At 41.9% G+C, this 13,102-nt stretch overlaps 1 protein-coding gene across 2 annotated transcripts in view; it reads right to left on the bottom strand.

Annotated features, from left to right (window-relative positions):
• sema6a (sema domain, transmembrane domain (TM), and cytoplasmic domain, (semaphorin) 6A) overlaps nt 1–13,102 on the bottom strand; it is a 107,756-nt gene that overhangs the window by 28,730 nt on the left and 65,924 nt on the right. For both annotated transcript variants that reach the window (XM_034118105.1, XM_034118106.1), the window contains exons 7-12: nt 9,159–9,249; nt 7,750–7,869; nt 7,162–7,250; nt 4,633–4,850; nt 2,867–2,998; nt 567–722 (exon numbers count right to left, since the gene is read on the bottom strand). In XM_034118105.1, the coding sequence (XP_033973996.1) occupies nt 567–722; nt 2,867–2,998; nt 4,633–4,850; nt 7,162–7,250; nt 7,750–7,869; nt 9,159–9,249 (806 nt within the window). The remainder of the gene's footprint in view (nt 1–566; nt 723–2,866; nt 2,999–4,632; nt 4,851–7,161; nt 7,251–7,749; nt 7,870–9,158; nt 9,250–13,102) is intronic.

Below are 13,102 nucleotides of genomic sequence, written 5' to 3'. Positions count from 1 at the left end.
TGCCTTGCCGATGGAATGGCAGTGTGCTGTCGTATTCCCACAGAGGCTGGCTGAAATGTCTGTGTAGTGTAGCAAAAAGCCAGACAGACCTTTGTGATCAAACGGCATCAGCCACAGTGCACTGGCTTTTGGGAAAGGGGCTCAACTCCAGAAACTCAGGAGAAAAGCCAACCACAGAACAAAAAAAAAATCTTTCACTCCAGTATCATCTCTTTGAAATATCCTCTGAGGATTCAAACAGGCAATTTGTTACAAAGACTGAACATAGTTGAAATTGTCTTTAAAATAAGTGCTTGTATTAAACATTAAAAAACATAACTAAGAATTGATATAGTTTACTCCGTTTTGATCACATCACTGCGGCCAACTTGGGAGAGAGATAGTAACATGAAGATCAGTGTTTCTTCTACTCCAGCGAAAATAGGTCAGCGGCTGGTTAATGGTGGAGTACCACAGTGTTTTAATGAGCTTGACTCTCAAAGCAGCACTTCACGTAATTATTGTCCTGGGTTGAAGAGGCTCATAGACCTCTGATGACAATGATCTTTGGAGTGTGTAACACTTACCGGACCATGGTCTTAAGGAACCAGGGCCTGTTGGCAATTGAGGGCACAGCCTCGTCCATCAGAGGATGCTGTTTGATGAAGTTGAGTGTGTCATCGGGGAACTCATTGGATACCTTGTACCTCTCCATGGATGGAATGCCTGCACAATTGCCGGGCCTGAAAATTAAGAGGAGAAAGGAGAAAGTTATGAGAAGGAGGGAAGTTGGAAAAAGGGAAAGATAAAAATACATTGACTCTGGGGGAAATCTTTCACAGCCAGAGCTCCAATAGGAGAGTTTAAATTCCTTGGAATCAAGAGAGTGCACTTAAAATAACTAAACGTTCATGCCAAGGCTTTGGTCAGAGAAGAAGACACGAGATGTCTTCTTTCTCTGGAAAAGGACACAAGATGTCTTCTTTCTCTGGAAAAGGACACAAGATGTCTTATTTCTCTGGAAAAGGACACAAGATGTCTTCTTTCTCTGGAAAAGGACACAAGATGTCTTCTTTCTCTGGACTCAGTAAAGCACGAAGGCATCTATCTTCCTGATCCTTTTATAGGGAGTTGGTGAGTTGCTTGTTAAAGAGAAGCTGCTTTTGATAGCATATTCCCTTTGCAGGCATCTCACCTCTGAGGTCTTGTAAAAAAACCTTTACTGCGTAGTCTGTGATACGCTGCCACACCACATAATCCACACCAGGTCCTAGAAATATTAGCCAGCTGGCCACTGAATGTCTGATCCTGTCAACATGTAAGTTACCCTAAAAAAGATATGTGTATACTCAAGAGAACGGTGTATTCATCATATTAATATTCAGTTTTTAAAGTTGTTGTGTGAAGGCATGTGTATAAAAGGAATAAAGCAGCCATTCTGAGCATGCCTAAGAAAATGTGGCTTGACTTAGTTTAAAAACATGCAAACCTGCAAAACATATTAAGTGCATTAACTAAATGATGTGCATGCTCTTTTCTTCCCAAAAAATATTTAACATCCTCCTTGACATATAAGTTGTGTGGAATCAATGCACTTAACCTCCAAATTGTTATCGTTAAATGAAGGGCCTGCATTTGCAGAACCATTTGTCACAGTGAAAAAAAAATGCAGTAAAAGTCAGTGCTATTACATTTTTCTTTGATGTAGCATTTATGTCAGCGGACATATGGAGAGCAGAACAGTAACAGACATCTCTTTAATTCAAAAATCTGCAAATGATTCAGTATGAGAGTCTAACACATGGAAGAACAGTCTGCTGCGGGGCCAGACCTAGGTGGCATTGTTACAACCCTCCGTCTGTTTGCCTGCAGATAAAAGGTCTGATTGCACCAGAGTATGAGAAATAAATCAATCGCATCAATCTCTGCAGAGAAAACGGCGGATATATCGGATCTTTGCTGCGGCTGACCTTGTTGAACATAAACAGGTAATTACATGCTAATTGAGGGAACTCGCACATAAACACTAATGAATGCACAGAGTACAGCATAGGCTCTCTTTTGGTGAGGAACCAACTCCTCAGCCATAAGGGAACACACACACACACACACACACACACACACACACACACACACACACACACACACACACACACACACACACACACACACACACACACACACACACACACACACACACACACACACACACACACACACACACACACACACACACACACACACACACACACACACACACACACACACACACACACACACAGGGTACTAACAATTATCGTGCCCCAGATCTTTGTAGTAAATCTGTTTTTTTCTCTTCTAGAGGAGAGTAGAGCCGCTCTTAGGGTGCTAATTAGCGGGCAATAGATGGGAGATTGATCAGGCTAGTGCATTTGTGGAATTAGCCAACCATCTGTAAAATGATCTCATGCTTCATTTGTTGATACAAAGCGCTTCTTTGATTCAGCTGCGTGTGGGGGAGAGGTGAGGTAATTGGTTCGGGGGTGCAACTGGTAAAAGAGGTGATAACTGCATACAGTCTGTGGGTGTGACGCAAGGTGACTTACAATGTGCAATCCCTTGGTGAAAAAAGTAGGGGCGTATAGAAAAATGACGAAACGGGAGTTTGAAATGTGTTATCATTAACACATCGTAGTTCAACAAGTCTAATGCATTGATAAGGTTGCCATGTATGTGTGTATGTGTGTGTAGGTGGCTGCATGTGTTTGTGCGCATGTGTGTGAGAGCCAAGCGTGAGAAGAGAGGAAGAGTGAGACTGAATATACTGTATGTGTGCAGCTATGTTCAATTCTATGTGTGCTATGTGTGTGTGAGAGTGTGTGCTGTGGGTAATTAACTTCTGTTGTACCTTGGCTTGGGAACCTTGTCTTCAGGAAAAGGCGTCCAGGTGGAGTCTGAGGATTTCTGCTCTTTGAAACGCCCTGTGAAGGTGTTGGCCACCTCAGCCATGTCATAGGCGCACACCGCAGAGCCTGGAATACTGCCATGACACACAGGAATAAAATTAAACTCACATAAACAATCCTCTCAAGTGAACATATCAAAGAAACACCTTGCCAAATTTCGACTATCACCTAATAGCAGAAACATGGATTTACAATTCCTTTTAGAGGGTTTAAACCCCTCGAGGATGGCTCATTTTAGCTGTTGCATGTGGGTGATACAGGCCAGTTTGTAATGTTGCCCAGGCTTAGGAAAGAAATACCCTCTATTTAATAAAATAGCATTGGTTACTTTTTATATTTCTAGTAGCGAATAATGGTTCTACTGTATTGATTACCGTATGAATGCTCTTATGTCAGTGGTTATCTTGTACTTTTGCATTTCTATGAGTGTCAGTGTCTGCGCTGCCAAGCCTAAATGAGGACACACATTCCATCATCCCTCCAAGACTCCAACCCTCCAAGACTGGGTTTCCCCAAAAGCCTCAAGGCATTAAAGTTCATCACAAGTCCACTGTTGGGCAAGAAATATAGACAGATTATCTTATTATTGCCTTTCATTTAAGGGGAAAAACACCCATCTTGTGATAGAAGCGGAGCCACTGGCTTATTTCCGTCTGTTTGGATTCAATGCATAACAGATTGCTGAGTCACTTTTCTATTTTTCATGCATCTGCTCTCATAAATTAGAATTGAAACTAGGAATTGTTTATTCTTTATTCTCATAAAAGAGAAATCTCTCTCAGCTGGCTGGATTTTCTAGCTGTTAAGTCATTGGTTAAAATGATGTAGACATCAGGGAGACAAATTACACAAGGGCAGTATTATAGAGAGCAAGGTCAGAGTGGTTAATTCTTGGCTAAGCTACCAAATTACAGTAAATACCCAAAGTTAGACAATCCTACGTCTGTTTATATGGAGCTGCTAACAGCAGATAGATGGTAGCGAGCCAGCCAGTGAGCAAGTGAGAGGGTCAGACAGCAACACAGCAAACTAGACAATTAAACGACAAGCCCCGAGTGCTTCCTATAGTCTGAATGTTCTCCCTCCAATTTCACCCCCTGACTATGAAATAGAAAATTAATGCCAGGATCTAAACCGGCGCTTATAGACATTTTCAGCAGCTTTGCTTCATTGGGTTTAATGTCCATTAACCATGCTCAATTGCATTGTCACAAGCAATTGTCTTATCTGCTCAGAAGCAGCCAGAAAATGGAAAATTACAATATGTGGGAGCTATCAGCAAAGCTATGGCTTTGTGGTAATTTTCAATTTAGATAACAACTACCCCTTTCTATGAATATGAAAGCAGCTCTGAATATGAATTTTAAAAGGGGAAATAAGATGAAACACCTGTATGTCAAAAGGGCAGCACAGCTGTTTGACAGAAGATGTATGATGTTGACCCAGTAGTCTCAGGACTGACATGTTGCTGAGCGGCACGGCAGGGCATTAGCAAAGGTCACACTGTCATAATGATGATAAATTCAAGGCATTCTAAAAGCATTTCAAAGCACGAAAGATAATCGTATTAATTAATGGAAAGTGAAAAACAGTTGTTGACACGTGAAGTCATTTGAGACAAGGGAAAAGCTTAATAAAAAATATGTGAAAAAGTCGTGTCCGCTCACATCTTTGTAGATTTATCAATACCTTATTATGTTTTTTGTACCTGTTGTAAGGTGTAGAGAAGGTTGCCATGACGATGTCCCTCCCGTTGATGCGGATGACTTCTGTCACAGCCTGCAGGATGTTGAAGTAGAAATGGGAATCACCGGGGATCGAGCAGTTCATGCGAGACTTGAGAAATGAGGTCCACTGCTTCTCCAGGACACGGGGCGAGCCCCCTTTGTCGTTCTTACAGACCCTGGCTACACGAGGAAACACCACCTGATGTAGACAAACACAGTAGAAACGTTATATTTTAAAAGCTCTGGGTTATGTAGCAACAGTCATCTATGTCACATCTTCAGTCTCTTGTAATAACTGTTACGAATTGGATTCATGATACTTTTCACAATTATTCCATGCATTTTTCATTTCATGTCAAAGCCTGGAGCCTACATTACAAACCATGTAATTAACCACCAGCATTGTGTTATGCTAGTGCGGGCTGTAAGCCTCAAGCAGAGTTACAAAGTGGACTACAGAGATCTGGTGAGCTCACTGCTTTAGAACTCCATACCACCAGATATGTTTCAACTAAAACAAGTTGCCTAAAATGATATTCCTTGAGGTAAACTATTAAAAAGGGATTTACTTTTTCTTATGCAGTTGTAATACCCAAGACCAACCAACAGACTTTAATGGATAAAAGTGGAGTGCCCTTTGAAAGCATTCCCTTTTTGTCTTTTACACTTGGTTGTATTGGATTCCTTTTCTGCATCTAAATAGCCTATTACAGTTTTATTTGATGGGTTAAAAGCTAAACACACACACACACACACACACACACACACACACACACACACACACACACACACACACACACACACACACACACACACACACACACACACACACACACACACACACACACACACACACACACACACACACACACACACACACACACACACACACACACACTCATTCATTCATTCATTCAATTCCCAGCAGAACACACTATTGTGCCTCTTTGGGTCGTCAACACTCTTAATCCAACATTTTATCACTTTATTGCAAATTAAAGACACAGAAGAGTAAATTAGTGTGTTTGATATGCTGTTAAAGAGTCAGCACCTGGCAACAGAAAATGTAAAAGTATACAGCTTCAAATAGGAGCTATGCTGTAATTACATCTTTGCTGTATGATCACACAGTCAGTATTGTAATTAGTGTATGTCACACTATACTTAACAGCAATAAATCTAACCCTGACCTGAAATTGTGCTGTAAAGTAAACAGTGCGAACATGCATTTAAACCAGATCTCTGCACACGGCTGCAGACCACACATAAACACACCCTCACCCATGCAACCTGTGCATAAATGTTCCAGAAAAGCACAAAAAAGCACATATTCATTCAATCACGCTGTCAAAGACACACGCTTACATGGGCCTGTTCACTGTGAGATTATAGAGCGTTGAGATACCAGAACAAGTTTTACACAAAGCAGGCGAGACTGTCAAGCTGAATGTGGAATAGTTTCAGCTTTACATATACCAGTTCATGTTCTCACACACACACAACGTACAAATAAACAGATCACACACACTGAACAAATACTTCAGCCGAGGCTTGCTAATTTCATTACTTGTTAATGTAATAACATATTTGTCCTTCTGCGTTTTCCTAATAACAATCTAACATAAAAACTTACCTGCCACAGAAGATAGATCAATTTGCCATAAAGCACAAATGGCTGCTTACAATGTCAGGGAAGGCCAATTTACTTAATAATAATGGAAAGATATCACTCACTAAATGTTAAATTGCTCTCTGCACCATCAGTTCCACAACCACACGCATAATTATACTGACATAGCTTTCAAAACACCCAGCAGATTGAGAGGCCTGATCTGTATTCATGCTCTGTATAACACATGCCTGTCACTTCCGGCAGTGAATCCATTATTTCTGTGTTTCTCGTTACCTCTGCTCTGTTCTTGTCCTCTCTCTTTCTCACCCTCTCTTGTGTGGTTCCATAACTTTTTTCTGAAGAATACATATTGAGTAATTCATTTCCATAGCGGATTTTCTCATACCTGGTATCCAATTAAACTCTCTCAGGGCATCCAAAACTGCATTGAGAAGATGAATAGAAACATTTCACTGTAACTGTTACACCTGAGGAAAAGCCATTTCTTTCCTCAACCTTTCCTCTTCTGATCCGTCTCATTTCTCACAGACTCTTGGGTCGAGTTCCTCTTGGGAAACTTTGAGACGATAGGTCAAATAGGAGCTGCACCAACGGTGCAATTTAAGCGTTATTTTTAGACTTCAAAATAGGATCTGCCGACATCCACAGATTTTTCTCTTTAGATCTATTTTAGGTCCTGCATCCTGACCAGTGCTTATCTGAAATCTGTATCTGAAAAATGTTTGGCCACCTTTCAGCTCCTGAAAGCCTTCTTCCACTTATGTGATACACCCATATCCTGTTAGTTTCCTCGGGCACTTCCTGATTCTCTCGGTAAATAGGAAGTCACCTCTGATTACATTTCAAACAATAGCTGAAGAGTACTGCCTGTGCTTACCTTTCCCATTGTGTTGTACTCCATAGCAATTTCCCGGTAGAAGAAGTAGATGAAGTCCCCGTAATCGACTGCCTGGATAAAGTATGGCTCTGCAGGGGGAAAAATATATAAATTAAATGTGTGACAAAGAGACGTCGTCACCGTGACAAACCAGTTCTGACACCATATTTCACAGTAAACAGGCAGAATATCTGTCATATTATGCAGAAAAGCACCGACTGTGAGCCTTGAGTGCCTCTATCTATCATCCATCATATCAGAGCATGAATTTGCATGCCCTAAAAGAGGGATCTCTCTATTGAGTTTTGACAGGCTGGACTTGTGCTTGTTTCTCCCCAGGGCAGAGCAATTTCCTGGCTACATCAACTACCACTGCAGGCTGGCAAAATGACAGTGTCAAACAGAGCGAGCGCAATTAGCATAAGTGCTCCAGCTCTTCATACCTAGATTCATACACCGAGACACACAAATCATAAATCACACCACATGGTCAGGCATGCATGTCAAAACAAAAGTCTGTTTTCTAGCTTGTCATTCAGCTTGTTGCTATCCAAACCGAGAGACCTTGTTTATGTGTCCCTTACTCACCTTTCAGCCATTTGGAGTCGTGTTTGACAGTGCGCAGAGTCGGACTGTCTCCCAGGCTACGATAGATGACCGAATCGATCGCTAGAAAGTCCGTTACGGTGGCCGAGTACAGCCTGCCACCTGGAGAGGGAACACAAAGAGCGATAAGAGGAAAAGATGGAGATATAGAGGGCAGAAGAATTAAGTGAGAATGAAAGAGGAAGCCATAAAGAAAGAGGATAAAGGGGTAGAGAGGTAAGTTTAGTGAAAAGAAAAACATATAAAGCCACTTAAAGAATCTTGCTCACTGTGGCTGGATAAACAAACACATTTCAGATGGCTTAGACCTAGAAAATGAATGAATCATACAAACCGAAGAGACTCTCTGATGGACAAGGACGAGGCTGTACACACACTTAAACATCTTGCAAACACACTTCAAAAGCACACACAAACACTGAAGCCTTGCATTCACACATAGTCTCAGAGTCCCACAGAAACCCACAGTTATAGGCACGTATGTACACACACACATGCTCCACAAACACAATCCACGACCAGCATGACCTCAGCCTGCCTTGGCTATAACCACAGTGGAAACTTAAACTACATAATTGAAAGGATAGCAGTCAGAGGAACCCTCTTGATTACTCAGTGCTTCCAGCTCCTTCCAAGCAGCTCTGCTACACATTAACTGGTCAAGCTAGGCGTTCACTTTCCTCCTAGGCTTTAAACAGGCAGGGACAGCTCATCAATACCGCCATAAATCGCTTCACAGCAAATACGAATGGGACTGAATGTCTTTAGCAGCCTGCGTTGAATCAGAGGAATCTCACCACACCAACAGAAAGCTGACTCATTCGTGTCCCATCCGTTTGGGACTTATTTTAGATCTTGTGCATTTGAAAAGAAAGTTAACAAAAGAGAAAAAGTACAGTAAAAGCAGGAGAAGGATGTTTCTGTATTTGCTGTTACCAGAGCACTACTAACATGTTTCCAAAAGGTTCAAAAAAGCTTTGAATTCTTGATGCAGATCAAATGTGGTCTCCAGGTTGTTGATTTGCTCTAGTGCATGAAACTTGGTTTGCCTTCCATACTTGACATGTTGTCAGGGTTTTGCCGTTAGAATAAACCACAGGGTATTAAAAACAATATTTAATACAACCACAACTAATCCCCTTGACTCAACTTTCCCATGTTCCTATGTTTAATAAATGCAGAAAGGAGAAACATTAGATGAATGTTTTTGCCTCATGGCAGTCAGTAAGTAGAACCACTATCATAAATACTACGTCTATTTTCACCTCATGGAAACTCTCACGTTCAGCGGCAGGAAAGGACTTCAAAAAGACATTGTAAAACATAATCAAGTACTTCAAAGTCTCCCAGATAAGTTCATTGTTAATTTGACATGTCCGATTTAATCTTACCTGCAAAGAGGGCGACATTGGCGTGCTTGGCGTCATATGGGCAGCGTGCCATCCCACTGATCTCCTCCCCCAGAGCCTCCAGGGTGTCCAGCTAGGGTCACAAAAGAGGTGAAAGGTCAACAACAGGTCAAGACAATGTAGTGTTGTCAAACAAAACAATGGACTTGGAATACAACTTAGACAGGAAAGGTTGGTTCCCAGATGGAGGGGAAAGGATCTAAAGGAGGAATGTGTCCGTCTATCTCTGACCTTAGCTAAAAACCTTTGGTGTTTTTCTGAGAGCTGTCAGAGCAGCGCATCTGGGAGTGTCTAGGAAACTGTCACTAAGTGAGATTAACAAAAACTGACATTTTCCAGAGCAAAATGTTCCACAGTATGGGTGGATGTGGATTTGCTTTCCTCCTGCCATCCTTTGTTCTTCAACTGTACAGGAATGAAAAAATATTTTTTAAAACCCTCAAGATAGATCTTTAAACGTATATACTGCTGTGCTTTCCCCTGCCCCCATTTCTTAAGTTTGTGCTTTTGCTGTGAAGACGAATTAAATGGGCAGAGTAAAAGTGGGTGAGCACATGGCCCTGAGCGGGGAACGTGAGCATTTTTTACTAAACCACAGTAGTTTTTAAATAGTATATTGTACGGCGTCATTATTTTATCATTTGCAGCCTCAACTTTGGCTTTTGCTTGGAGCTTTTTCTTTGGCAAGTCTTGTTCCTATATTTTCGGGGGGTTTAGTGTCCACACCTACATAATGTACAAAGTCTGTTTTTAGCACTTAGAGTGCAGTTCCTCCAAATCTACAGCTAATTGTGGTATTCAGTCACTAACTATTCCCATTTCATGAGCTATTTTGAGGCCTTGTCCTTTGTTTACAGTAGGAAGCGCTTCTGGAGCAGTTTAGGTCTTAGTGGGATGATCTTTGTGAATTGGAATTTAAACAAGATTTTCTTGTTTTGCGCCCAGTTTTGGTACAGTGCTATTCCAGGGCATGGCGGCAGATCATAGTGGGTGAAAGGTCAGTATCATCCCACCATGGTTTGGCTTGTTGTCCCCAGCTTGCCTTAGGACACTCTCTTACCCCGTCTAAAGGCCAGAGAGGCATAAAAAAGCCACAAAGAGAGACAGAGAGAAGAAAAGCCTCACTGAACTGGCCAGAGGCTGAGGTCACGGAAGATTACTGAACACACTGTTTACCTACTCAGTTTACAACACATGGTCATTTTTCTTCGATATCTCTGTCTCTATCTCTCTCATACTTGACTTCCCTGCTTCCTCACTTTTCCCTCTCTCCTGACAAAGACGAGCGAAGCTTGCCAAGGCTGCAAACTGCTTACGCCGCCCTTTCTGGTTTCTAAACAGGTCATTTTGTTTTCTATTCCTGTCTCGGCGGAAACGGTTATCATCTGCCCACTAAAAAGGTCACACACACTCCAGCGCAATGCTGGAAAAGCCTGCCAGAGAAATTGTTGAGGCTGATTTGGCAGAGAAAATTACAAGTGACCTTTTACAACAAACACAGAACCACCAGCAACAGCACATTTCTCCATTTCTCATTCCTTCTGTTACTCAAGAAATTATAGGAGGATAATACATGGAGGCACGCTGGTTTAATGATGTATATAGTCATTAGACAGAGGAGACTGTAGTTATATATTAGCTTGTGTAAATCATAAAGGACATGGAGGCTGAAGGTCAGGTGCGTCCAGTGAATCAGAGCGTCTAGGTGTACGGAGCACTGGGGGAACTGGGTTTAGCTTGAATCGTCAGCAGCTTCTGTATCAGCTACCTAACACAAACAGTCCCTCCTCTTCTGACACATCAAAACCACACACTCGCATATCTCTCACGCTACTACCCCCACCCCTCTGTCTCCTAAGTTGATTTCACCGAGGCAGTGACCTCTGTCTACTGGGCTTGGCTGGCTGTCACCAATCTATTCCTGCCTTTTGAACAGAGGAAGCCACTCCCAGCCATGCCGCAGATAAACACAAAACTCCGTCTCCTGTCAACCCGCCAAACAACAGCCAAGTGCATGGTGTTAGCCTTGTCAGAAGCAATATCAAATATTTAAAAAATGGGCAATAGCAACCCATAAATCTGCCAAGGTAAAACACAACATTTTTAACATTAACATAAATAAATGTGATGTTTTAACAGCCAGATAGGATTTTTTAACCTTGTTTACCAGGCAAACCTTATTAGGCTGTCAACTCTACTGGCTCCAGAAAAGAAAGAAGTGCTTCAGCTTTGTAGAAGCACAACTCAAAGTAATGGGAAATGAACTGTAGTGCTGTCACACTTCATCAGCACTGCCTTTAAAACACACTATTCTGCGGGGATCTATTGTAGCTTAGCAGACAAATGTACGGTAACCTTGGCTCGGGGTGCTGTGTATCTAGATGAATGAACAACTCAATAGTGTTTTCCATAGGCTATATGCTAATTAATTAGACAAACATAATGTAGTTCCAAAACATGCCCATCAGGAGAGTAATAATTGGTTCAGCATCAGCTTCTTCGCTCAGGGTGAGGGACACATTCTGCTTTTTTTTTGGGCTTTATTTATCATTGCTGAAGGTTTTGTGAAAACTCACTCTGGACACATTTAGTGTAGACTGAGCCAGTGTCCCACTTCTTAATTGTTAACTTGAATCTGTTTCCTTGTTATTCTCATGGGTAAGGACGGTAAAATGCAAAAAGCTAAATGCATAACATTTGTTTGTGTCAGAAAGGGCAGCCACTGAAAGTTAAAGAAAAACATTTGTGGCAAGTTGATAGATTTCAGATTGCTATCCTACAGTTTGCTGTATTGAATCCCCAGACATTGATTTTAATGCAACCCATATTTCCACCTGCACAACTTTCTCCCTCGATAAAGGTCAAGTGCACAAGTTCACACCTGGGCCAAGAGTGGATGTGAAATCCAAACGAGTGCACATCTCCCTGGGAGATTAATACTCATGGCCCAATTCTCTGCAACCTGTTTCTGAGCCTTTGGAAGATGAACCATTTCCTGACTACTTTTTCACGAGAGCAATGAAGTGTAGTCTTTGCAGCTGTCAAAATAAATACCTTATTTTAAGCCCTACATTTATTTGACCCTCAACTTCTCAATTATAGTTTTTTGTTTAACTATATTGGAGAACACACATTGTACAAACATGACAATAAATGTATTAACCAATGAATTACCTTTTACACTTTATTTTAATGTCATTCTTTACAATAGTATATACATATTCTGAAATAGCTTTAGTAAAGAAAGGCATGTGTGGGGTTTTTTTCCCTGTTGATAAACCTAAACCCCCTCAGTGTGCATTAATCATATTTCAAATGCACAGATGGAATTTCCCAGTACAAATAGGTCCACTAGTATCAAGTAGAATATGCATCACCTGGGACCCACTGCCTTCAAGCCTCCCCACAGATTCCCCACAGATTCCCCCCGCTTCGCCAGGCAACAGGCGATGAAACTGATTCAAGTCGTTCATCAGCCCAGCTGGATGGGGTGTTTATTATTACGACACAGCAAGGGAGTGACAGAGGGAGAAAGCAACAGAGGGGAAGATGGCGGAGTGGTGGGAGCAATAGAGGGGGGGGAGGAATTAAGGCTGGCAGGAGAGGAGGAGAAAGGGATGAGGGCAGTAGGGACGGAGGGAGGATGAATAGAGGAAGAGTTTGGTGCTGTGTAGTGCCCAGGGAGAGGACTGTGGCATTGCTGCCAAGGTGTCTGTTTATGCATGTGTTTGCTTGTGTTCATAGTAGCAACACAAGGTGAGGGGCGAATAACAAGATAGAGAAGGGAAGAGAATATTGATGGGTTTGTAAAAATAAAAAGGTAACCAGGCAGGAAAGGTGTTAGATCAGAAGACAGCGTGTGGTGTAGCTGCCCCCTCTGTCTCCCCCTCCTCCCCTCCCACTCGCCCTTGCAGTGTTGTTGATTA

The sequence above is a fragment of the Trematomus bernacchii genome, unplaced genomic scaffold (genome assembly GCF_902827165.1).
Source record: "Trematomus bernacchii unplaced genomic scaffold, fTreBer1.1, whole genome shotgun sequence".
Taxonomy (NCBI): Eukaryota; Metazoa; Chordata; class Actinopteri; order Perciformes; family Nototheniidae; genus Trematomus; species Trematomus bernacchii.
Note: the sequence above shows the minus strand (reverse complement) of the source record. Positions and strands in the feature narration are given on the sequence as shown.